At 36.4% G+C, this 27,244-nt stretch overlaps 1 protein-coding gene across 3 annotated transcripts in view; it reads right to left on the bottom strand.

Annotated features, from left to right (window-relative positions):
- The window catches only part of taf1 (TAF1 RNA polymerase II, TATA box binding protein (TBP)-associated factor), a 117,916-nt gene that overhangs the window by 20,162 nt on the left and 70,510 nt on the right, over positions 1 to 27,244 (bottom strand). For all 3 annotated transcript variants that reach the window (XM_028816024.2, XM_028816025.2, XM_028816023.2), the window contains exons 25-35: positions 26,756 to 26,963; positions 26,503 to 26,668; positions 25,296 to 25,507; positions 23,346 to 23,454; positions 19,514 to 19,612; positions 18,720 to 18,897; positions 16,587 to 16,654; positions 14,576 to 14,698; positions 13,058 to 13,150; positions 7,480 to 7,564; positions 1,267 to 1,334 (exon numbers count right to left, since the gene is read on the bottom strand). In XM_028816024.2, the coding sequence (XP_028671857.1) occupies positions 1,267 to 1,334; positions 7,480 to 7,564; positions 13,058 to 13,150; positions 14,576 to 14,698; positions 16,587 to 16,654; positions 18,720 to 18,897; positions 19,514 to 19,612; positions 23,346 to 23,454; positions 25,296 to 25,507; positions 26,503 to 26,668; positions 26,756 to 26,963 (1,409 nt within the window). The remainder of the gene's footprint in view (positions 1 to 1,266; positions 1,335 to 7,479; positions 7,565 to 13,057; positions 13,151 to 14,575; positions 14,699 to 16,586; positions 16,655 to 18,719; positions 18,898 to 19,513; positions 19,613 to 23,345; positions 23,455 to 25,295; positions 25,508 to 26,502; positions 26,669 to 26,755; positions 26,964 to 27,244) is intronic.

Below are 27,244 nucleotides of genomic sequence, written 5' to 3' on the forward strand. Positions count from 1 at the left end.
TAAGACATTCCTTACAGCAGGTGAAAGGAGGTTGGAGATGCTCCAATAATAATATATTACATAATGTACAAATGGGTGTATATAGTGATGAGGGTGAGAAAATGTAACAAAGAAAGAACGCTACATCAAATAAACACATTTTATGGAATTCAGTCTGACAGGTAGGAAGTTGCAAACGGTTAAAATCCTACAGCATATGAAATGTCCTGAACTCAGAGCTTTAGTATAAATTGCCATTATTGGCATTATCAATGAGCCTGTCCAGAGAGATGTGACATTTATTTGCTTACTTCTGTAAGACTTTAAATATTAGAAATTTAAATATTACAAACTCTGGTAAACATGTAAGTAAGATAGCTCAAAAGCAAATATTGTTATTTTTTTCAAAGAGAAAAGACAATCATGGCAAAACAAAAACAGCATTTATGAACAGAAAAAAAAACTATGATTGGTGGTGGAAATGTTATAATACATTATGAATTCTTTATTCTACCATGCTTATATGTGAGACTATCTGTCAGAAGACTGAAGTTTAACTGAAACTGAACCTTGCAACATGACAATGATCCTAAACCTACCAGTAAAACCACCTAGGAATGGAGAATTTAGAATGCCAAGTCAAAGCTCAGATCTGAACCTCATCGAGGTGATGTCAGGGGATTTGAAACAGGCTGTGCAAGCAATACACACAATCTAACTGCACAGCTGAAAAAGTTCTGCTTAGAGCAGTGGGGGGAAAACTCTCTCTCTCAGGTGATGTCAGAGACAGTGGGTGACAGTACTAGCCTATTAGAACCAAGGGTGTAGTTATTTTTTCACAGATAAAAATCTATTCATTTTTTAGTGAATAAATTATTGCAAAATCATTTCCCCCAATTACATTATCTTTATCTACAGACACTGTTTAAATGAAGATCAAATCATAGGATGTTTGCATATGTTAAAAAAAGAAAAAAGATTTCATGCCATTTATCTTTTTCCACAAGACTTGATTTTTCAGTGCTTGGAAGATCCTGAGCCAATCAAAAACATTATTCTTAGGTGAGCAATGACCTCTGCCTTGCTGCTTACACATAACTGACTTAAGACAAGGCTAGTAAGGACTGTGGATCTCTTAATGTTGTTCTGAAAAATGTGAAACACACAGGTTAGTGTTTTTTTGATTTCGGCAAAACATCACCTCTTGGGAAGATTCATCATTAGATTAAATCCTCACTATTTTAGGAGAATAAAGTAGGATTTAGGGCTTTAAAGTCATATTCTCACCTCTGCTAGAGTTTGCTTGCAAACACTGATGATATCTTGTGCAGTCTTTGTATATGGACTATCAGGACCTGAGAAGAAAATGTTTGGAAAGAAATAAATCATCACTAGTTATACAAGGAAAGAGGCTATACCTCTTCTAACACAATGAATTTCTACTATGAGATTTGAGATAAAGCAAATGCTGCAGCAGAATTTGATGCCACTAAAAGCATAAACTTATAGGCTTATGTTATCCTCTCACGAAGGTAACATGGTTTTGGACTAAACTGATCATATGACCTGTCAAACCCTGAAACATGAATAACTGCAATGGTGAATTTAAAGCGTGAACATATATAGACTAGTGTAGCAGACTTAATAACTAGAATTACCAGAGTCTACGAAAAAACTCGTAGATCCGGCCCACCTTAAAACCATTTGCACCTCTCCGCCAGCGTCCTTTGTCCTCTAAACGTGCCGATAAAAACAAGCTGCAAGCAGCCGGCTATTCCATCCCCCCACCGACTTAGAATGTGCACGAGCATCTCCCAGCTCATGCCTTGATTGATTATCTGGGAGTGAAGTGGAGTTTTAGAGTGGAAATAATAGATCGTTATTTGGAACACACGCATTTCATGTGTGTTCCGTTTCTACAGTAATCTGTGTAAACACATTGTTAAAACAGAAACTTTTTCATATTTTAGTAATAAATGTTACAAAATGTAGGCATAAACTATAGAATGTGTGAAGCATGAAGTCCAACCATCAAATAAACACTTGTGAACAAAAGGTTCACAAACAATACAACAGCTTCTGTGGTGTAGCGGTAAGATTTGCTGTCTCAGAGCACAGCAGGCTTACTGTCCCTCAGAGACCTGAGTCCGATTCCCCATTGAGGAGAAAGTTCTTTTTTTTTTTTTTCCTTTTTAACCTCAAACGGACATAAAATTTATAAATTGGTATGCACTGTCAGTTAATGAGATCGTTATATTTTCATGTGGGATGCTCCTTTTAAAATATTTTTTAACAATTGAGACTGCAATTAACATGAACAAGTGTCCTTATAACTTATTTTTAAAATCCATAACACACAGACAGGCAGAACACTGTGTAATAGAGAGACAGACAGGCAGAAAAGTCACTAGATATATAAACAAACAGGGAAGGCACATGTACTGAAAGAAAAAAAAGATCAAACATGTGCATTGATCCTGCTGCACTGAATGAGCTCACACGCTGTAACATTCCCCACCCTGATCTAAGTAACAGCGCAAGTACAGACGCAAACCAAGTGTATGTGTGTACTGTATAATATTAACAAAAAGAGCAGCTTACTACTGAAAACAGCAAATATAGGAGTGATTAGGGATCGAACCGGGACTCTTGATCACACTTGGTTTGCGTCTGTACTTGCGCTGTTTCTTAGAGTCAGGTCGGAGGGGTTTGGGGGTGAGGTTAGGGGGATGTTAGAGCATATGAGCTTATTCAGTGCTGCAGGATCAATGCACATTTCTTTCAGTAATAGCCCCAACATAAATCCACACCTGATCTGACGCTGTTCATTTTCAAATAATATTGCATTAGTGCGATGATGTTTTCACATATATTGTCTCTTTCTTTCAGGTGTGTAATAGAAACCACAGCATAGAGAGAAGCGTGTACATTGTAACAGGTACATACGTTGTAAATGTAGGAAAGACGATCCTTGCATGTGTGAGAACAGTTAACATTTGAATCTGACGATTGCATATAGCGCTGAACTTACTGCTCTGTACTATTCTATCCTCTGCATGTCCTGGAGTACAAAAGAAACCGCATACAGCAACATGTGGGGACTGGCAAGATTGGGGGAAAAAAAACACGCAGTCACTGATTACAAACCGCAGGATGTTATGCGAATGAATACGAATAATGTTGCATCCGTGCCACAAAGTTTTCCGAAAAGTACTATACAGGTCATAAAACGAATAATTCCAAATATCAAATATACCTACGTCTGTGTTTTTTTTTTTTTTTTGACATCATACACCATAAGGTGCACACTAATTCAGCATGAGCAAGAACACTCAATAAAACTGAATAAAAAAAAATCAAGTGACGGTGAGATACGAAGAAGGCAGATTCACCAGCATTTGTGTGTCAGCTTTTATCCCTCCGGATCAGAGAATGTCCAGTTCCATTGTCTCAAAACACCACTCACATCTCCAGTCATTCCGTTTCAAATGAAAAATAACAGTGTCAGATCCCTGGGTGGGGGGGCGGTAGTATGTATCGTGATTTAGAGAGAATAAAAGTTAAAAAAAAAACGGTAACTTTTACAAGTCCTTTAAATGCACACCGTGTGTTACAGACGCAAACCAAATGTATAAGTGTACTGTATAATATTAACAAAAAGAGCAGCTCACTACTGAAAATGGCAAATATAGGAGTGAGTGGGGATCGAACCGGGGACTCTTGATTACAAGTTAGCAAATCTTACCGCTATGCCACTGAAGCTGTTGTCTATTCCTTGAATCTTTTGTGAAAGTGTTTACTTGATCTTTGGACTTCAGGCTTCATACATTATATAGTTTAAAACTACATTTTGTCATTTACTACTAAAATATGAAAAACGTTTCTGTTTTAAAAATGTGTTTACACAGATTACTGTAGAAACGGAACACACATGAAATGCGTGTGTTCCAAATAACGATCTATTATTTCCACTCTAAAACTCCAGCACTTCAGTAACTCCCAGGTAATCAAACAAGACATGAGCTGGGAAAACTTAGTGAACGTTCTGCGGCAGTGGGGGAGGGAATAGCCGGCTGCTTGTTGCTTGTCTTAATCGACACATTTAGAAGACAAAAGAGAGGTGAGAACGGTTTTAAGGTGGGCTGGATCTACGAGTTTTTTCGTAGACTCTGGTAATTCTAGTGTTAACACTTCCAAGTCTAAACCCTTATATTTGAAACAATGTACACATTAAATCACATGCAATAAACCCATACTACCTTGGTATTCACTGAAAGTAAAATAGCATTAAATATATAATCTTACAGCCCATGCCTACAATGTTTATTGCTGTTATTAAAACATTTAAATTATGTCTATTTAGCTTGCAGTTTCATCTTGAATTAATTTAATTTTTTGTGTTTTGGCTTATCTAGAAATGCAGTTTCTCATGTGAATCAATAAAGTATCTATCAAACTACCTACCTACAATAGCTGCAAATAAATTAGTAGCATTACTCTATATGTCATATCTTACCATAGCAGCAAGTAAGAGCAAGATCCACTTATATGCTACAGAGGAATCTTTTTAACTTAAAGTGGATAGGTTCCTTTTATACTTACATCGTATGAGCTTTGTGTATTCTTTTTCTCATTTATTTTATTTTTCAAATACAAAAATACATGCAGAAAAATAGATGTCAACACTATACAAGTGATACGAAACACTAAAAATGAACTGTTTACTAATATAAAATTGTTATCATAAAAAAATACTTTAATACATTTCTAAAGAAATTCAGAGTTTCGTTTTTCTTCTTTGTATCAAGATATTAATCTATTATATATGATATAATGTCATTCAATTATTTAGTCTTAAACCATAACCTCATTTTATTTTCTTGACCGTAGAGAAGAATTGTTTGAATTATGGCGAAAGAACCTCGATCAGCTGACCAACAAGCCAAAAACCTGGGAGAATGTCCTATGCACAGATGTGACCAAATCAGAGCACCATATACTTTTCTTAACAGAAAACAAAAAGGAGCCTTCAAAGAAAAGAACACCATCCCTACAGTCACACATGGAGGAGGTTTACTCATGTATTGGGGTTGCTCTGCTTCCTCTGGAACTGAGTACCTTGAGACTTCTCTGTAATCTTTGATCAATTTTTCTTTTGTATCCATGTCCAGACAGATTGGCTACAGTGCTGTGGGCCTCAAACTTTTTGATAACATTACGTACTGTGGGCAAAGAAACATTAAGGTCTCTAAAGATTGACTTACAGCCTTAAGACCGTCCATGCTTTGTTACAATTTTTTGCAGTGGTGTGCTACAGCATTCATACCCCGTGAAAGTTATCATAATTTTCAACATGACAAAACATTTGTACATATATTTACCCGTTCAGTATTCTTATTGTGAACTCTTATGATGTAACAATACATTTCCAATGTCAAAATAAACAATTTTCTGTAGATATTTAACTGAAGAATAAAAACTCAAAATTTAGTGTTGAATACGTATTTAAACCTCTGTGTTATAGACGCTTCAGGCTTACACAAATGACCCACATATGACACAAAGGTGACAGTCATTTAACTATAATTAAACGTAATTGGGTACTGCTACTTACCCCCAGAGGAATTAAGGCTTATTATTGCAAAAGGATTCTTCATAACAGTATTTATGTGTAGCGCTTGAATACGTATTGTGGAGGATTGCCGGCTTCTTACTTCGGCCCTTACCCCCAGGTCGCTAGGAGGAGCTCTCCGGACAGCATGGACGTGCCTCGAGGTCCAGCAGGACCTCGTGGACTATGTAGTTTTTAAATGCAGCCCTGCTGGATACCTTGGGGGCCACCAGGCGTCGCTGTAGGGGGGCTCGTAGGCTCGTATGTGCCCTATAACCCGGGAGTACGTCATGGTCACGTGACGGGAAGAAACAACGTGCTCCCGGGGTGAAGAAAAGGACTGTTTACTCTGACCCGGAAGGAATAAGGAACTGTGGACTGATTGGGCAGAAACACCTCCGGGTCAGGGTGTATAAAAGGACTCTGGGAAGCCCTGTACATTGAGGTGAGCTGGGAGGTGGGGTGGCAAGTGTCTGGGCGAGGAGGAGAGAGTATTATTGTGAATTTATGAGTAGTGTGGTGTGGAGGGTGCTTTGTGCACGTGACAACAAAATAAAGAAGAGTTGTACTTTTACCCTGTGTTTGGAGTGGTACCTGAGGGTCCGAGAGGTGGATCGAGGGAATATCTGCTACAGTATGCAAACACTAACTTTTGAGTTTTTCTTCTTCAGTTAAATATCTACAGAAAATGGCTTATTTTGATTTTGATAATGCATTGTTACATCATAAGAGTTCATATGAAAATACTGAATGGATAAATATGGATACAAATCTTTTGTCATGCAGAAAATTATGACTTTCAAGGGAATTGAATACTTTTGCATGCCATTGTATCTAACCTCCTCAGACACAAAAAATGCAGAATAAGAAAAAAAAATTCAACTGGTTTAATGAGTGGTTCTCGAAATAATTACAACTTCAAAAAGTTACCAATATTTTTCCAATCCACTTTAGAATTTTTGTGTTGAATAAGCTAGGATTTAGTCTTTTTTTTCAGAAGAAACACATATATGGATGCAAAACATTTTTAATTTGCATAACTTTCTGGAAAATGTGGCAAATTTTGTTAAAACAATGCTAAAGTGAAAATATTAAAAAAACGTACATACATACACACACAATGTTCAAAAAGAGCTATTATGAAATGTATGGATTTCATCTGTGGAAGCATCAACTGAAATTTTTTGTATATCACTTTATTTTACTTATCCATACACAATTTTCAAATAACATAAATGCAAACAATATCTGATTATGCTGATGTTATTAATATTCTGTCTGACATATTTTCCCAGATACTTCCAAATTTTTGAGGTTTACATTTAAATCAATAATTATATTGACTATCTGGAGCACTAATAAAGGTAATTATTACCGTATTATATGAAAACTATTATTTCTTCATCTGCTGCAGGAAGCATCTGAATCTGCACATCAGGAATAAAACTTAATAAAAATTTCCCACATAAGAAAAGCCTCTTCATTGAATATTTATTTTCAATAAATCAAGTTTATTTATTAAATATATTAATAGGCCTAATTGAAAACTGGAAACTTGTATGCAAGGTTTTTTTTTTTTAGCCAAACAATGAAATTGAAATATATGGCAAAAACCAAGATTCCTTATTTTAGAACTGCCTCATATGTTCACTTTATAATGGCAGAAGGAAAACCAGCATGACTAAAATCTCAGCTTAATATTACATCCATTAATAAAAAATTGTAATAAAGAACTTTACTTAATAATATTGTTCTTCAAGGTGCACAGTCCATGCACAAAACAGTCCAGGCACATTTTATTTCTAAAAATGTTTATACAGGGAGTAAGAATTATTTTCATTTGTATAATCCCTACTGCGAAAGCTTATCTAAATTTTCAATAAACTTACCATTATATTTTACACTGTTAGTGTAAATAAGGTTTACATCCTCAAGGAAAACTTCGCGGTTCTGGTATTTATGCTTTGAAATGTTCTAATACAAAAAATAAAAATGCACATGTTACCTAAATAAAAATTCACAAAAACTTGTTAGCTGTTTTTATTTTCATCCTATTCTCCTAAACATTTCAGAAATGAAATACCAATTTTCTTTTTTCAAAAAATTATATTTTATTTGCAAAACAGAGGATAACATAACAGTTTGAGAAGTAAACCATGAACAATATATAGATAAGCTAAGCTACACTGATATAGCATTATACAAAGGAATACTGGACAACATTACAAGACAAATCAGAAGGGACTAAGCACAGATTACTTGCAGAAGCCATTTACTGTATTTTTTTAAAGGATACCAGGCACACCTTTAAAGTAATTACCTAAATAAAGAACCTTTGTTATTTAAGAATTACCTTACAGATTATGCCTTTGCATCTTGAGCAGCATGCTGCCTTACTCCTTTTTCATTTGTTAGTATACTATGATGTTTTATCTACTCAAACACAGTACAAAAAATATGTTGTGGCAATCATGAGATCATGTCTCTGGTACTATGGAATACAAAATAAATTAGCTGCTAGATAATTCTATCTGTTATGATATGCATATCTTAAACTTCAAATCAACCCATTCATTCATTTTATGCTTGTTTTTAAGCATTTTAAAGTCTTCAAATAAAACACTATGCAAAACCTTGGCAGGTTGCAGGAGTACTGGAAGAAAATCCATGCAGATAACATAAACTCTCACAAACAGTTACTGATCCAAATGCATGTTTTTCAAATGCCGGATGAAAGCAGAATCCCAGAAGGAAACAAAACAAGCATATAAAGAAAGTGATCATGCCAACTCCACACAAAAGTGTAATAGCTACAAATCATGAACAAGAATTAATGTTATCTTGTCAGCTCTCATGTCACTTTCCATGTAAATCAGAATGTAATATTATACATATTTATTTAATACTTATGGCTAGATTAGGAAGTGACATCACTGAGCCAAGTATAAAAATGAATAAAAAGTAATTGTTATTGTGGAATTAGTAACTATGGGACACATGGAATGCCAAATTGATATTTGTTTTATGCTAAAGTAACTTTAAATTTTAGTTAAGTATTATCACTGTGTAGAAAGTAATAAGGTACAATACTAGCCATTTCATGTTGATCAAAAATCACTACCTATGTTTAAGTTACGTTGTTGATGTTACGATGAATAGATACTAGACTGCAAAGAATCAGTTTAGTTTTTATATCTACAGGTATAACATTTTATCTTGTAATATTAAGGTACACAACCATGATAATTTAACACGTGTCTGGTTTTTCTTTCTGCTCTACATATATTAAGTTGTCAGATACCAAAAAAGCTTCCTGATTGCATTTACTTTGAGTAAGGAGAAGGAAGCTGCTGACTTCAGTCAGAGACAACTAAATTACGTAGCACATGAAAGTATCTTTTTTTTTACGTAAACTTTTTCATTTTTAAAAACATAATTAGGAACCTCGTGATTAATCTCATTCTCGTTAAATTATATCCTAATGTAGAACTCATCAATATCTTTAAACTCAGAGGGAGAATTACCTCTGAATACAGAAAAGGCACTGATAAGGAAGAATGAAGCTAATTATACACCACGGTATGTATTTTCTGGTTTGGCCCAAACATTACGTATATTTTTGCACTCACATCTCTGAACTCTGTTCATATAAATAATATAAAAGTAAAAATGTATGGTCTCCACACTGGACCGTCATCTTGACATGGTGGTGGGTGCCCTGCACCTTAATGATGCACAGAGCTAGGCTTTCTGGAGCTTTGTGCTCCTGGTAGAGTCTCGCTTGGTGAAAAGTTTTGGGTTTGAGAGGTCAGACAAAGAATGGCTAACAAAGACCCTCATGAAGGTACAGTGGAACCTCGGTTCATGACCATAATTCGTTCCAAAACTCTGGTCGTAAACTGAAGCAATTTCCCCTATAGGATTGTATGTAAATACAATTAATCCGTTCCAGACCATACGAACTGTATGTAAATATATATATTTTTTTAAGTTTTTAAGCACAAATATAGTTAATTATACCATAGAATGCAGAGTGTAATAGTAAACTAAATGTAAAAACATTCCTCTGGGTGCTCCGGTTTCCTCTCACAGTCCGAAGACATGCAGGTTAGTGTGTGCTTGGTATGTGGGTGTGTTTGTGTGAGTCCTGCGGTGAGTTGGCACCCTACCCAGGATTGGTTCCTGCCTTGTGCCCTGTGTTGGCTGGGATTGGCTCCAGCAGACCCCCGTGACCCTGTGTTCGGATTCAGCGGGTTGAAAAATGGATGGGTGGATGAATAACACTGAGAAAATCTTGAACAACAGAGAAAACTAACACTGCAATAGTTCATGCTATAGCGCTACCAACCGCTGGCTAAAAACACTTTTTTTTTTTAATGAGTTTTAAGCACAGGGAAAAAAATGAACATTTGAAAAAATCCGTAATTTAATAAACTACCAAGAAAAGTAACAGTGTAACAATGCACGCTACGAACCGATGGCTGTCAACAGAAGTGAAAATAAAATCAAGCTCTGTGCATTCTTTAAATTCCTTCCTACCTTATGCGTCCAGCTCTCTCTTGCGCTGCCTGTGTGTGTGCGCAGCTCTCTCTCTCACGCTGCCTGTGTGTGTGCGTCTGTCTCTCTATCGTGCTGCTTGTGTGTGTGCGCGGCTCTCTCTCTCACTGCCTGTGTGTGTGCGTCTGTCTCTCTCTCGCGCTGCCTGTGTGTGTGTGTGTGTCGCGCTCTCTTGCTCTCTCTCTTGCTCGCTGCACAGGAAATGCACAGGGAGAGACTGAACACGTACAAATCGAAAGGGAAACTGGCTTGTTCGTATACCAAGTGTGTGGTCGTGAACCAAGGCAAAAGTTTGGCGAACTTTTTGGTCGTAAACCGATTTGTACGTGTACCGAGACGTTCGTGAACCGAGGTTCCACTGTACTAATTTAAAAAAAAAAAAAAAAAAACAGTGGACCCTGCCTAGGATTGGGTTACCATGACTAGAGCTAGGCCTGGGGGTGGCATTCAATGATGAAGGCCAGGTGGTTGGGCCTCTCACATAATCCCGCGGGGCTAAGTCCAATATGACGATATGGAACAATGTTGTTGCCTCACCATCTGAGTGATGAAGTTGTGTGCAATGCCAGTAGAATGGCAGGTACAGGCAGGAAATACCTAGATGGACTAGACCCTGGCAATAGAGACTGGCTTTGGGAACTTGGAACATTACCTTTCTGGAGGAGAAAGAGCCTGAGCTGGTAGGCGAGGTGTAAAGTACCAGCTAGACATAGTTTGTGTCACTTCCACATATAGCATGGGTTCTGGAACCACACGTCTTGATTGGGGGTGGCCTCTCCCCTTTTTGGAGATCCCATATGTGAAAGACCTAAGGTACGTGTGGGGATACTCACTAGCTCCCTGGTGAGTTCTCTCCCATGGATGAGAGTGTTGCCTAAATGTAGCTATTAATCACAGCCAGCAAAAATCTGGATATTTTTTGTGTGTATGCACCAAATACTGTAGCTCTTTTGAGTATTCAGGCTTCTTAGAAAAGATGGGTCAGGTGCATAAAAGGGTGCAGCCTACTAACTCGGTAGTTTTACTGGGTGAGTTGAATGCTCATGTTGAGAATAGCGGAGATACCAGATTAGAAGGAATGGCCTGCCAGATCTTAACCAGAAAGGTGAGTTGTTATTGATTTTATCTGCTAGTCATGGTTTGCCCATAACAAACACCATTTTTGAACACAAGGAGGTTCATAAATGTTCCTAGTACTGGAGAACCTTGGACTTAGTTGTGTCATCTGACCTGAGACCATATGTTTTGTACACTTGCGTTAAAAGATGGACAGAGCTGTCAGCTGATCACCACTTGGTAGTAAGTTGGATTCAAAGCAAAGGGTATAGGCTAGATTGACGAGGGAAGCCTAGATGATAAGTTAGGGTTTCTTGACCTGATCTGTCTGAGGAACTTCATCTATGTGCAGAGTGTGGTCAGGGACAAGGAGTCCGAACAGACCCTGTTGAAGACCTTAGCTGTGGAAGCGTCTGTTAAGAGCTTTGGTCTTAAATCAGTTAAAGCATCTTGTGGCAGCAACCCTAGGACCTAATGGTGGGGACTAGAGAGAGGCGAGGGAAGCTGTAAAACTGAAAAATCTATGGCATCTCCTGAATCCATTGAAAGGTACTGACAGACTAAGGGAACTGCTGCAAAATTATTTTTGGATGCAAAACCTCGAGCACAGGAGGAGTTTGGAAAGAGAATTGAGAAAGACTATCATAAGATCATTCCTCCCCCAAACTATGCGACTCTTCAATTCCACCAGAGGGGGTAAACGTTGAACATTATTCAAGTTATTGTCTGTTTTTTTATCTGCATTTTTTATTACTCTTTAATTTAATATTTTTGCTGCTGGAATATGTGAATTTCCCCCTGGGATTAAGAAAGAAAGAAAGAAAGAAAGAAAGAAAGAAAGAAAGAAAGAAAGAAAGAAAGAAAGAAAGAAAGAAAGAAAGAAAGAATCTATCTATCTATCTATCTATCTATCTATCTATCTATCTATCTATCTATCTATCTATCTATCTATCTATATTGCTTCGAGGTTGTTTGGCAAACTGTTTGGGGCCTCAGGAAAGTTAGATGTGAGATGGAAGATGTGACCTTGCCCAGACTGTGTTGGACAGGGATGGACAGGTGATGACCTCTTCAGAGGAAATTGTTTGAGTGTTGGAAGGAACACTTTGAGGGACTCCTCAACCCAGTGGACATGCCCTCATCTATGGTCTTGAGTTGTGAGCAGTCACCGAAAGAAAGAGATCATTAATACAAGTGGCAAAAATGAGGTTTCTTCGCAAGGTGGCGATAGGGTGAGAAGCTCAATGATTATGGAGAACCTCAGAATAAAGCCACCGCTATCTGAGATTAAGAAAAGTTAGTTGAGGTAGTTTGGAGACCATACGGCAGACACTGGCCCTCTCTTTCTTTTGGATGGCTTGGGAACACCTGGGAATTGCTCAGGAAGAGCTGAGCTGACCTGCTTGGCCTACTACCATTGCGACCCTCACAAGGAAAGGAAGATGAAATGAGATGAGATTTATGGTCTAAGTCATGATAACAGTCAATGATGTCGTCCCTTTTTCTCTTCTTTTTGTCAGTTTTTAGACCACTCTCTTTTTTACTTGTACAGTAGAATGGTAGTTGGGGGAATGGAGAATTCCCAGCTACTCTGTATTTCTAATCTTAGATTTTTTCACTTCATTTCATCTGCAACAAATGATATACAACAATAAAAAAAAAATATTTTTCCTATAACTTAAATTTGAAGTTTTTTTTTTTTTTTTTAGATTTTGCCAAACAAATAGATGGGACCTTTCAAACTAGGGCACTACTAAGGCAAATTATAGCTGGAACTCTAATTCTGTGTGGAATTAAAGTCTTATAGTGACAATATAATCAATAAACCAAAAAAAAAAAAGAAAATTTACTTGCCTTTCGTATATTGTCCAGATCCATTGGATTTTCAATAACTTTGTAGTAATCTGGAACAAACTTCTTATTTACCGGGTGATGGAATGGCCAGGACTAAAAATGTTATATGTAAAGAGCATTAACCATAAATCTACTTGAAACTTAACAGAAATGAGTCTTTTCAAAATCTATGCATACTTGTAAAAGGATTCCATAATTAGCTTATACAAATAATGTTTTCTTGCTTTTTATGTTGTACTTTTAGATCTATAATAGCTTTCTAAGTATATTTGAATATTTTAGCTGCATTACAATAAACAGTTCAATAATTGCTTTATGCACTAATAACTAATATTTTTATGAAGCAAATTGCCATAGGAAATCAGTGAGTAATTTAACTTAAATACACACACACACATGCAGACAATGCAATGAATGATGTAAAATGGTGAAAACCTAAGCAGTAAAGTTCCAGAGATTCAAATTTAAAGTTTAGCATAGCAAAAACTGAAAAAAAAGGAAATTTTAGAATATTATAAATGTTCCTTCTACAGGAACAACTTATAGGTTACAACCCACATATGTTCTTCAGCAATAAAGGAAATTAAGCATTGCAAGTTGAAGCGAACAATTTACACAGATGTCCAAACTTCTGTTGATTACTTAAAAACCCTCTGTCTTAAAGCAGAGTTAGAACAGTGTTACTACACCCTTTAAGTACTACTTGGAAAATATTCCAGTGATTATGGCAAGAAAACAGCAATTAACAAATGAATGAGACAGAGCATTATTACCCTAAAAAGTGTAGGGCTTTCATTTAGAAAGAAAAAAAAAAAAATGAAAGGGTCAGTGACTATGGTGTCCTAAACAAAGTCACAACCCAGTCATAAGTCAAGTTTCTGAGGGTAAGGGTAATAATGCTGTCTAACTTCACTTGTTAAAAGCCAGTTACTTGCCATTATCATTGGAATATTGTGCATATAGTACTTCAGAGGAAGTAGTAACACAGTCTGTTTCAACTCTGGTTTAAGATAGCCAAAGGGTTTTTAAGTAATCAATGGAATTTGGGACACCTGTGCAAACTGTTTTCTTCAACTTGCAAGGCTAAATTTACTTTAATTGCTGGAAAACATCTGTTGGTTGTAATCTATTTAGTTGTTCCCAGAACAGGGCCCATTTGTAATATTCTGAAATTTCCTTTTTTTTCCGTTTTTGCTAACTTAAACTTTAAATTTAAACCTCTTTCAGTTTACTGCTTACCTTTTCACCATTTTAGGTCATTCATGCTCAGAGACAGATACATATATATATATATATATATATATATATATATATATATATATATTCTTGTCTGCGGTGGGTTGGCACCCTGCCCGGGATTGGTTCCCTGCCTTGTGCCCTGTGTTGGCTGGGGTTGGCTCCAGCAGACCCCTGTGACCCTGTGTTCGGATTCAGCGGGTTGGAAAATGGATGGATGGATATATTCTTGTGAAGTACTTTATGATGCTGCATGCCAAATACAAAACATTAAAGACTTACATCAGGGACAGCCATCATCTTCTGAGTGACAATATTGTCAAGGATGAAAGAAAACGCAACTTGATCATCATCATCAAGTAATGGATTAATTGCCTTTTCCAACCTTACCAATCTATCTTCTTTCTGAAAGAGAGAAAAAAAACACAACTCTGAAAAGTTTCAAATTAGATATCAAAAGTAAGTGATTAATTTCACATAAAAGTAAGGTATTATTTAGTGTTTTAAAAGAATAAATTTTAGTAAGGTTGTTGTAATTATTAAATATAAACACATTCTTGTAAAACTGTTATTGAGAAAATTTGATCAATGATCTAATTGTAATCCTAAACAGCAATTTTTTTTTAACAAAAAATAATAATGTACAGTCATATGAAAAAGCTTGGGAACCCCTCTTAATTCTTTGAATTTTTATTTATCGTTGGCTGAGCTTTCAAAGTAGCAACTTCCTTTTAATATATGACATGCCTTATGGAAACAGTAGTATTTCAGCAGTGACATTAAGTTTATCTGATTAACAGATAATATGCAATATGCATCATAACAAAATTAGATAGGTGCATAAATTTGGGCACCCCCAACAGAGATATTACATAAATACTTAGTTGAACCCCCTTTTGCAAATATAACAGCCTCTAGATGCCTCCTATAGCCCTTGATGAGTGTCTGGATTCTGGATGGAGGTATTTTGACCATTCTTCCATACAAAATCTCTCTAGTTCAGTTAAATTTGATTTTCGATGATATTCAAGCCAGGGGACTGTGACAGCCATTCCAGTACATTGTACTTCTCCCTCTGCATGAATACCTCTGTAGATTTCGAATTGTGTTTTGGGTCATTGTCTTGTTGGAATATCCAACCCCTGCGTAACTTCAACTTTGTGACTGATGCTTGAACATTATCCTGGATAATTTGTTGATATTGGGTTGAATTCATCTGACCCTCAACTATAACAAGGGCCCCAGTCCCTGAACTAGCCACAGAGCCCCAAAGCATGATGGAACCTCCACCAAATTTGACAGTAGGTAGCAGGTGTTGTTCTTGGAATGCGGTATTCTTCTTCCGCCATGCAAAGCGCTTTTTGTTATGACTAAATAACTCAATATTTGTCTCATCAGTCCAAACCACTTTGTTCCAAAATGAATCTGGCTGTCTTAATGAGCATTTGCATTCAACAAGTGACACTGTTTGTGGCGTGAGTGCAGAAAGGGCTTTCTCATCATCCTGCCATACAGATGTTCTTTGTGCAAATTGTGCTGAATTGTACAACGATGTACAAATACACCATCTGCAGCAAGATGTTCTTGCAGGTCTTTGGAGGTGTCTGTAACAATTCTCACAATCCTGCGCATATGCCACTCCTGTATTTTTCTTGGCCTGCCAGACCTGGGTTTAACAGCAACTGTGCCTGTGGCCTTCCATTTCCTGATTACATTCCTTACAGTTGAAACTGACAGTTTAAACCTCTGAGATAGCTTTTTGTATCCTTCCCCTAAACCATGATACTGAACAATCTTTGTTTTCAGATCTTCTGAGAGTTGCTTTGAGGATCCCATGCTGTCACTCTTCAGAGGAGAGTCAAAGGGAAGCACAACGTGCAATTGGCCACCTTAAATTCCTTTTCTCATGATTGGACACACCTGTCTATGAAGTTCAAAGCTTAATGAGCTAATCCAACTAATTTGGTGTTGCAAGTAATCCGTATTGAACAGTTACATTCATTCAAATCAGCAAAATTACAAGGGTAGCCAAATTTTTGGATAGCCAGTTTTTCACATTTGATTTAATTTCATACAACTAAATACTGCTTCACTAAAAATCTTTGTTTCGGAAAACACCCCAGTACTCAGGAACCTAGGAACAGTGTTCCTAGGAAATGAAAGACATACCACTTTTATCTTTTTTGTTGAAAGTAGAGTAAATTATTATGCAGGCTGAGAGAGGTTCCCAAACTTTTTCATATGACTGTAAAAGCATATTGTGCTATTTTTAATTAAGGAAAAAAAAACATACCTCTTTCAGTTTTTCATCACATAGATCAAGCATGGACTGAGAAATCTGGGTTAAAGGATGCTTTGCACCTGTAATGGGAAGGACACACCCCCAGTCATTATTTGATACAAGGTAATTATTTAAACCTTTCGCAAACTGATCATTAGGAAAACAGAATGACAGAGTTTGAAACATGACAAATGTTCAAGGTGCAGTACATGAATATGTCATGAGGCGTCTGCCAAACTGCCTGAGCTATGACTTGCTTCTTTAGATAGATAGATAGATAGATAGATAGATAGATAGATAGATAGATAGATAGATAGATAGATAGATAGATAGATAGATAGATACTTTAAATTTCATTGGATAACTACTAAGCAATATTGTCTACTTTTGATTAGTGCTGATGAAAATTTTTATTTAGCAAGCAATGATGAAAAATAACCTTATCATTTTTTTTGTTTCCTACTGTACATATTTAATAGCTATTTACAAGCAGTTCTGAAAATAATATTAAATGTACATTGCACCTTGCCACAAAAATAAAGTAATGCTTTCCGTTTTACAAGATATTATGCAATATAGTCATGTCATCATGTTATTGTTTTAACCCAATTAATCCAGACCATGGCCGTGGGGGGTGCTGAAACACCAGACACAGGGCACAAGGCAGGAACAAACACCATACAGGGTGCCAAAAAATTGCAGGGTAAACATACACACACCAAAAACACATTAGGGCCAATTTAGCTTCACCAGCACACCTAGCCTGCATGTCGTTGGACGCTGGGAGGAAACTGAAGTACCTGGAGGAGACCTATGCAGAAATGAGGAGAACACGCAGGGAGGACCCAGGATGTGAAGCTTGGTCTCCTTACTGCAAGGCAACAGCGCTACAACTGCACCACCATGCAATATAGTATATATACTTGATATAAAAGTTTTAAAACAGATATCCAAGTAAGAAAATGCTTTTAAAAGATAATACTAAAGATTTCTGCAATCTTCTAAGTTTTTTAAATTCCTCTTTTGTGATGTGTTGCTTTGTTTTCCTATACTGCTCCCCATCGTTCTTTTTTGAAAGGAAACCAGGTCAAACTTTTGAGTTCATTTAAAGATTTTTCAACTAATAAGTTACCTATAGACGAAGACTGGACTCCGTCGGTACTGTGTCTCTTCAGATAATCTTTGTGTACCGCTGGTTTGACTATTGTGTCGAATGAGTGATTGCTCACCGAGTCCCACATGAGGCACATTACCAGCACTGTGAGGGAGCATCAGTTAAGGCACTACGGCCATGTGGTGCGATACCCCAAGGGCAGAATCCTCATTGTTGAGGACCCGAGTGGCTGGACCAGGCCAAAGGGACGCCAACGTAATACCTGGCTGTGGCAGATAGGGGGTAATCTCCTGAGGGCGGGACTGGGCCGCGTATCTGCCTGGGGGGTTGCCAACCAGGATCCTGAGCTGTTTCGGCGTGTGGTGGGTGCGGCAGTGCACTGTATCAGTGTATGCTCCCCAACCTGAACTGACCTGCAGTGCTTTTTAAACCATGCATAGTCAGAAGCAGTGTCACACACTACACTTTGAAGACTCTGAACACCTTTGTATGAAAAAATATCATTAGAAATTGAATCAGTCATTCTATCATTATTTGTGAAAAACAGTTGGCTGGGATTGGCTCCAGCAGACCCACGTGACCCTGTAGTTAGGATATAGCGGGTTGGATAATGGATGGATGGAGGGACAGTTACTTCTATCACATGAGAAACTGCATTTTACCAGTGGTTTTCTCCTCTGTGGTGGAAAATGCCCTTTAAATACAAACTAAACCACCAATAAAGCAGCTATTAACCTAAACTGTGTGATGATGTATGTTAAGCCTGCATACTGTGGGCAAGTTAATTCTATGCATGTAACCAGCAATGAATAAGGAAGGTGGCAAAGGGTGTAAAGATGTATTTAAATAATGGCAAATAAATTATGACCACATATTAACTTATAAAAAGACAGCTATGGTGTGAAATGATAATGGCAATGAAACTTTAAAGTATCTTTGTAAGTTATATTTTTTTATGTCACAGTCTGAAGCCCAGAAATTTTATTTCCATTTTAACTCCATGCAAGCATCTTAATATTGTGTTGTCTTACCATTGTATGTGGCACTGTTTTTTACAATAAGCTCCACATTTTCACGGAACTCCTCCCGTGATGGGTACATTCTTTTTCTGACATTTTCCCTTAGGGTCTGTAAGTCCATAGGTCGTGTAATGATTTTGTAATAATCTTTAACAACCTTAGCATTTACAGGTGTGTGAAAAGGATAGGTCTGCAAAAAAAAAAAATTATTACAATAATAATATTATTATTATTATTAATAATAATAATAAACAGGTTGAAGTTGCAAAAACATCACACTTATTCATTACCAAAAAGAAATTCAATAATAATCAAAAGTAAAGCCAAGCAAAATGACACCTTTTATTGGCTAACTAGAAAGATTACAATATGCAAGCTTTCGAGGCAACTCAGGCCCCTTCTTCAGGCAAGATGTAATCATTTTTGTAATAATTACATCTTGCCTGAAGAAGGGGCCTGAGTTGCCTCGAAAGCTTGCATATTGTAATCTTTCTAGTTAGCCAATAAAAGGTGTCATTTTGCTTGGCTTTACTCTACATTCATAATGGCTAACACGGTACAACACCCTAGTACTACAAATAATAATCAAATAAATTAAAGAAAGCTTTTGTACAACAATGAATTTTATTTATAATTACTCAACTAGTATTCTTTAATATACTGTATATCATATATTGGTAAAATTACTGTTCTACATTTAATGTATGAAAATATTTACAGAATCATTACAAGAGATCAATCTTAGCAGCAGCAATGACAAGAGCATTAAAATAATCTGAATTAAGCATTCTATGATACTTTCTTACATTTGGATGGTCACGCATGTCATTAATGATCCCTTCAAGTATTGAAGACAAGGTTACCATGGGGTCAGTCCTGCGACGATGAATAGACTTGTGTGGCCGCTGAAGAGAAGAAGAGAGCACTTACCAAATGAATTGAAAGCCGCAGCTAAAATCTTATAGAGTCTTTAAATGTACATCACTGTAGTAACTGTAACAACAGATTTCAATTCCAAGTAAACTAAGCACAACTGAATTAGTAAAATGAACTGATCAAATGAATGGAAAATTTGTTCAATTACATTGTTATGACAAGCACTTCAGTAAAAAAAAATACTTTATGCTTCAAATACACTAACAGTTATATAAAATTGTTTGTTTTTTGATAAATATTGTTTAAATATTTGAGAACATCATAAAACCTAGTTCCATAGTTTTAATTGAACAATCACTGATCAGCTAGCATTAAGGGCCATGAAGTACTACACCACTTCTTTCATTTACAGTATACATAAGAAAAATGGTACTTGAAATTGCTGGCGATAAACCTCTACACAGTTAAATTAACAATACAGATCAGACTACATACAAAACTTAAAAACGTAAAGACTAAAGACATAAAATACGGATACAAAGGCCCTTGATAAGACTTATGATAAAGAAGGAAAAAACTGCTAGCTGAAGACATATGTTTTCAATTAAGGTTTGAAATATTACAAATTTAAGATTTAATTTTAGGGGTATGGCAGCAAAGGGAAATCAGTATTTTCTTTGCTGGCTGGTCTGAACCTGGTATGATGAATCATATGTAAACCAATGGCAGAATGCTTGCATGGATGAAGGATTAAAAAAAATTCATGTGTTACTTTGAGAGGGCGGACAATACCATATTATACTTTGAACACAATAAGGAAAGGATTGCAATGAATGTAAACTGAAACTGATCACTGAAACTGCTATAATGGTATGGTGTTTGAGAGAAGTTTGACATCTTAATTATGAGATTATTATAGTCAGTTTAAGATTTGGTAAAGGTGACTGTGAAGAAAACAAAAATGAACAGTTAAGGCAGGAAGCAGAAACAGCACTAACCAAGGTTTTATAATCTTTTATGCTGACAGACAACAGCAGTAATGCAATGCAGGGAAGATGCTAAAAAACTAAGGTTTAATGAAAGAGAACCTTTGACACTCAAAGCTGAATAAAGAATCAAAAATAAAACCCAAGCTAGAGACAATCATAGAGGACCTGACAAGGACACATCACAGGTTTTGATCCAATCAGCATTTAGTTTGAGGAAATTCAAGGCCATCCTCTATTTTACACAGGTACATCATGAACACAGACTACTGGTAGATAGGTGGAAATGTTGTTAGAAAATTTATAGTAACAGAAAACTGGGTAGAATAAACACTAAACCCATGAAACAGGACAACTTACCAAGTGGCAGCATGTAAATACTGAAAAGAAGGATACTACTAAATCCTAACTGATTGGGAATGTGTGAATGTTTTTATTGAAGAAAGATCAGAGCCAAATAAGAGCAGAGTCTGCAATGCCAAAAGAAAGGAAATGGAAATGGAAGGGTATGAATGAAAAAAGAACAAGAATGTTTAAGGCTCAGAGTCAGTAGAAAGTACGAGCATATTCACAATTCTTGTTATTGTCTCAGTACTATAGGAAGAAGATATGAAATAATGCAGTTAAGTGAACAAGCACCATACTTTCTGGCAATAGCTCTGTTAAAGTTAAAAAAAAAAGTATTTTTAAATAATGTTGTTTACTCTGTGTAGTTTGTAGAAATGACTGAGAATTTTTTTAATTCCATATCTTTATGCAGAATGGAGATAAAGTTTCTGATTAAATAGGCACTTATGGAGACCAATCCTGGACAACAGCCAACAATATCAAAAACATCAATGAAAAAGATCTCACGTTACTCGTGTTGCATACTCCACATGTTAAGTCATTCAATTGTATACTCACAATGTCCCAAACACTTGTATTTTTGCTAAAATACTGTTAAAGAAACAACCTTCAGAAAACAATATTGTGAATGAAAATTAAACTCACATCAAGCGCAAAAGGCATTTGAATTGTATACCCGCCACCAGCTGTTACATTACAACAGGAGTACATTGGGATTATTTAGTGATAATCTATGAAACTGTATTGGTGAATTGACCTGCTATTTGAGATAGATAGATAGTCACTTTTACAAAAGAACAACGAAATTGAAGGTGCTGTTGACTCAGTGTAAGGCATAAGAGTTAAAAAAACAAGAAAAGGAATAGTAATAAAAGTACATTACAAATATATACAAATTACACTTGTCATATATACAAATTGCACTGGTTAAATGTACAAATTGCACTGGTTGATTTAAGGTCTATATTGCACATTTAGAAAATGATATGGAGCAGTTTTATTTGAGTTCAGGGCCATGATTGCTTTTGGATAAAAACTGCTTTTAAGGCGGTTTGTCCTGGTTATCACTGCTCTGTATTTTTTGCCAGATGGCAAAAGCTGGAAGAGGCAATGACCGGGATGTGATGAATCCTGTGAAATGTCTGTTGCTTTTTTGCAGCATCGGGAGGTGTAGATTTGTTCCAGAGTGCAGGACGGTACAGCCAGTTGTTCTCTACACTGTCCCGACAACCCTGTGGAGCGCTTTCCTTTCTGAGGAAGTGCAGCTGCCATACCACACACACAGTCCGTACATGAGCACACTCTCGATGGAACAGTGATAAATCGCAAGGAGCAGATTTTTGGGGAAATGGTTCTGAGGATTCTCAGAAAATAGTCTCTGTTATGCCTTCTTCAGTAGCTCTTTGGTGTTTGCGCTCCAGGTCAGGTCATCTTCCAGCTCAATGCCCAGAAACCTGAACACCGGTACCCTCTCCACACAAACCCTGCCAACGATGAGTGGCTGGATGTCAGTTTTATTTTTTCTAAAGTGTTAAGGAGCAGGTTATTGACTCTTCATCACTCTGACAGCCGCTCCACCTCGTCCCTGTATGCCAGCTCACCCTCCTTGCCCGAGATGAGTATGACCACCGTTATGTCACCCGTGAACTTTATGATCTTGTTGCTGTGGTTTGTGGAAATACAGTCATATGTGTAGAGGGTGTAGAGGAGTGGGCTGAGCACACAACCATGAAGCATCCCGGTGTTGAAGCTGACAGTAGTGGAGGTGTGGGGACCCAGCCTCACCCTCTGGAAGCGACCAGACAGGAAGTCCAGTATCCAACTGCAGGTTGGCACAAGTACAAGGATTTTTTTTTGATAATGTTTTCACATACTTTTCTTTAAGTTTTAAATTTTTAGTTGTACACATCTCCCAGTGCACCCTGCAATACTGATATCACATTAACAGCAGTGTTAACTAATGAATAAGCTACTACTGGACACCTGACCAATAAATGAGAGGGAGACAGGTCTTCAGTTGAAATGCTTAATAAAGTTTGAGCGAGTACCATTTTCGTTCACAAATTATTTAACAATATTTTAGTAAAGATTCAACTGTTTATGAGCAAGCATCTGGATGACTTGACATTTGTATTATGCGCAACAAGTAATTTGAGATTTCTTCATGGCTGTTATTAATATTATTTGCTGCTGTCCAGCACTGGTCTCCATAGACACCTATTCAATCAGAAATTCTGTTATCTCCATTCTGCATGAAAACATTATATAAGTTTTCATCAATCACTACAAAGTATATAGGGTAAGAAACTTAGAAAAACAAAAACATTGGGGGGGGTTACTCTTATAAGCTGTTCACATTTAATGAATGTGAAATAGTAATTAATAGGAAAGTAGAACACACACAAATTCTTGATTAATAAATACTCACGTTCAGATAATCACAGTGCACTGTAGTTCCCACTCTCCTCTTTTTTTTGGGAGGCAACTGTTGCTTTGGAAATTTCAGAACCAGTGATTTCCTACGTACTTCATCCGCACTAGAGAGACAATTCATATATAATCAACTCATCATTTTAAATTCTTCTTATTTTTATTCTATATTCTGTATGGTCCACCCTGGAACTGCTAGTAAAATTAGAGATTGCAGTGCTTTGCTACTGTTCAATACTTGGTTGAACCACCTCTCACTGCTATTATAGCAAGTAGTCATTTTGGAAAGTCTCTATTAATTTTGCGCAACCTTGACCTATTCCTTTGTAATACTGCTCAGGCTGTCCCAAGTTAGTCGAGGACCTGTGATGGACAGCATTTTTAAGTGCATGAAAGTGCAAGTTAAAGAAACACTCCACTTTGGGTAGAATATTCCTTTAAAGTCAGGACTCTCTCCTTTCTTCATTTGAAGACAACCCAATGTTGCTTGAAAGACAAACTTACTGCCCCTGTTTAAGGTTTCTGATAGACAATAACAAGGTTTCCTCCAGGATCTGTCTCTATTGTGTGGCCTTCCTCTACCCATAAATGCTGATTAGCCTGTCAGTCCCTGTTTCTGAAAAGCATGCCCACAACATAATGCTGCCACAACCACATTTTATAGCGTGGATGGTGTTCGCTGGCTGATGAACAATGTTAGATTCATGCCTTACTGCTTAGCATTAAAACCAAAAAGTTCCAGTTTAGTCTCATCATAGTACAAGTCTTTCAGCCACATGTTTGCAATATCTTACAAAAGACATTTTGCAAATTCTTTACAATCAATTACTTTTTTTTTTAACCAGGACTTCTTCCCTGCCATTCTTCCATAAATGCCCTTTTTGTGCAATGTCTAGGTCACTGTTGAGCTGTGATCATCGACTCCAATCATAATCACTGACTTCTGCAACTTAGTCAGAATGGCAAGTGCTGTCTCACAACATTCTTGTTAAAGAACCAAGTTTAGATGTGTGGCCTGACCTAGGTAATATGATTGTGGATTCATATTTTTACGCTTCAATATGATGAACTTTTGTAAGTTTACAATTTAAAATAAACATTTGCCAAGTTTTTATGGCAGAATACTTTTTCAAGGCACTATATATCTGGGAAGGGAAAACAGCTTTTGAGTTACTTTTGTTACTAGGTGTTTCTAATGAAAGCACTAACAATAACCAGGAAGCTGCTTTTACTTGGCATATAGAAAAGTTCAATTTTTTACAGTTTTACTTTGATACAGATACACAGAGATTTATATTTATGTTAATTTAGTTAATTATGTAAAAGCAGCACAAAAGCAGGCAAAGGTTACTTAAGACGGTGGCACATTACACAACTTCCTAGTCAATGAGGATGTCCACCTTCACAACTTCCAGTGCTGCTCTTATCAGATTGCATGATTAGAAATCACAGGTGAAAAAAAATTAGATGACTCTGTGATGATTTTCTAGCACAGTTTTAACATTCCTGAAGTATTGTGAGCTTGCTCGTTTTTCTGAGAGCCGAAATTTCACTGCCTGACAGAATCTGAACCCTTTCTCATTTTTTTCTATTTTCCATTCAGTGGTAAAACATAAAACATTAGACATCACAGGAGCATCTTTTCTGTCTATATGGTCCAAAACATATGCATTCCACATTCTTTGTACCTTCATTACATGTATTGTACTTCCAGCCAAGTGCTCACTGGTTTTCAGTTCTTACATATACAGAAGCTACTACTATGCCTTAAGATGAAACTAAACCTTTTTGATTTTGTCAGGACAAGCTGCAGACTAATTGGTCACAGGAGCACGTCACAACTTCCTCCAACTCACTAATATTATGTAAATTATGTCTGTGTATGAAAATCACTGAAAATGTAATGTAATGTGACAGGCCCTTCAGAGAAAGGGGGAAGTGGTCTTACCTTTCAATGAGCTGCTTGCCAAGTACAATCTTTGTCCCTTCAACTTTAATTAGCTCTTCATTATCATTGTGAATAACTGTCTTCTCCAGTTCCTCCTCCTGTTCTTCAGTCATGGCAACTGGGTTTGAGGGTGGGGCATTTGTTTGATAATACAAAGGGCAGAATTTGTTTGTTCTCATGTGTCCAATCTCTCCACAAGCACCACACTTTAGCTGTGGATAGGCACCAAATAAAAGTATTGAAAATAATCATTAATATTTTCATAAAAATAATGTAAAAATTACTCAAAATGAAAATAATTGTGTACCAAGATTTCTTTTCCCAATTCTAACATACCTATTTTATTATACTACTTTAGACAAGTCTTAAAAATGTGGTAAAAAAAGAGAACTTTTGTTTCCATTTTCTGTGCATTTTGCATTTAATTATTTCAAACTGAGTAATTAGTGTTAAACAGTATATATCCCAGTCTTAGTAATGCATTCATTTATCCAGCCATTTTCTAAGCTGCCTTATCTGGTTGAAGACCTAAGCTCCACCGTGCAGCAGCAAGCACAAGAAAGGAAATAGCTCATTATAAGGCATTCTTACTCACACATCCACCCTCATTCATGCAGGTTTAGAGGTGCACACACAGGATATGGAAAGAAGATAAAAAAACGAAAAGGCATAGGGAGAATAGGAGAATTCCTCACAAAAAAACAACCACAACTTGTGGCAGCGATGTTAACCACAATGCAACTCCTGTTCAACAACATTTTACACAATCTAAGACTGATTTTTGAAAACTATAAATAAACCAAATTAAAATATGCAAAGATCCTGTTTATATATTGATTTATTTTTTATATTCAATATGGGATTACTCCTGTAAGGGATGTAATGATTTAAGATGGATGAAGGTTTTTTTTTTTTTTTTCTGTAATAAACAAATTAGGCCAAAATATTGGAACAAAACAGGGATTACTTAAATACTTATAATCAATGTAAACCTTTATTATGAACTCAGTAAAAGATATGTTCAGAAAAATTCACAGCCTCAGTTTCATGCATAAATACAATTCAGATCTTCATATTAATTTAATTCAGTAAAATTCTTTTAACATCTACTACCAGTAGACATTTGTATTTTTTTTAATAGTAAAAATATTTACAGCCTAAGAAATCTAGTAATTCTGTAATTAAATATAAGTTATTTAGGTTTTACCTTTAAATCTGGTCGCTCCTTCATTTTCTTAGGTTTTTTTTCAGGTGGACCCTTCATCTTTTCTTTCTCCTGGTTTCTTTTCAGTCTACGCAGCTGCTCCTGAATTCTCCTTCGCTCTTTACGCATCTCTTCTCGGTGCTGCTCATCAAACAGAGCAAACTTTCGGCTACCAAAAGAAAACAGATAGGTTAATTGTGACAATGAAAACTAACACATGTCCTGATACAGACTTCTCAATTCAGACCTTACTCACATAAATTCCTCATCTTTGGTGGTACGTATGCGAGTATAAGCATCAATAACTGATGGCTTTCTTACTGTTTCACACCGCACATACTCCTTCCCTTCTTCATCTCTGAATGTTCGATAAATCTTTAGACGCCGTCCCATAGCAGAGGAGTTAAGACTGGTAACAGATGAGGTATCATCATCTTTGTGCGAGCAAGTTGAAAGAGAACTGGCTGTTGAAAAAAAAAAATACACAAATACAGTTCACCATTTAGAAGAAGACAAGAAAACAGTACAAACAATAATACCTAAATCAAAATTCCTGGCTCATTTCTGAATGCTTTGCATGCTAAATCTTTGTACATACTGTATACTCCAAAAAAAGTTTCACAAGTAGAAAATATTTATATTTTTATATTAACACATCATTTTCAAAACTATTTTTTCAAAATGTTGTTTGTTAAAAACTTTAGCATTTTCATGTTGTATTAAACTGCAAAGTCCATAGGGAAAC

Source organism: Erpetoichthys calabaricus, chromosome 12 (assembly GCF_900747795.2).
Source record: "Erpetoichthys calabaricus chromosome 12, fErpCal1.3, whole genome shotgun sequence".
NCBI lineage: Eukaryota > Metazoa > Chordata > Cladistia > Polypteriformes > Polypteridae > Erpetoichthys > Erpetoichthys calabaricus.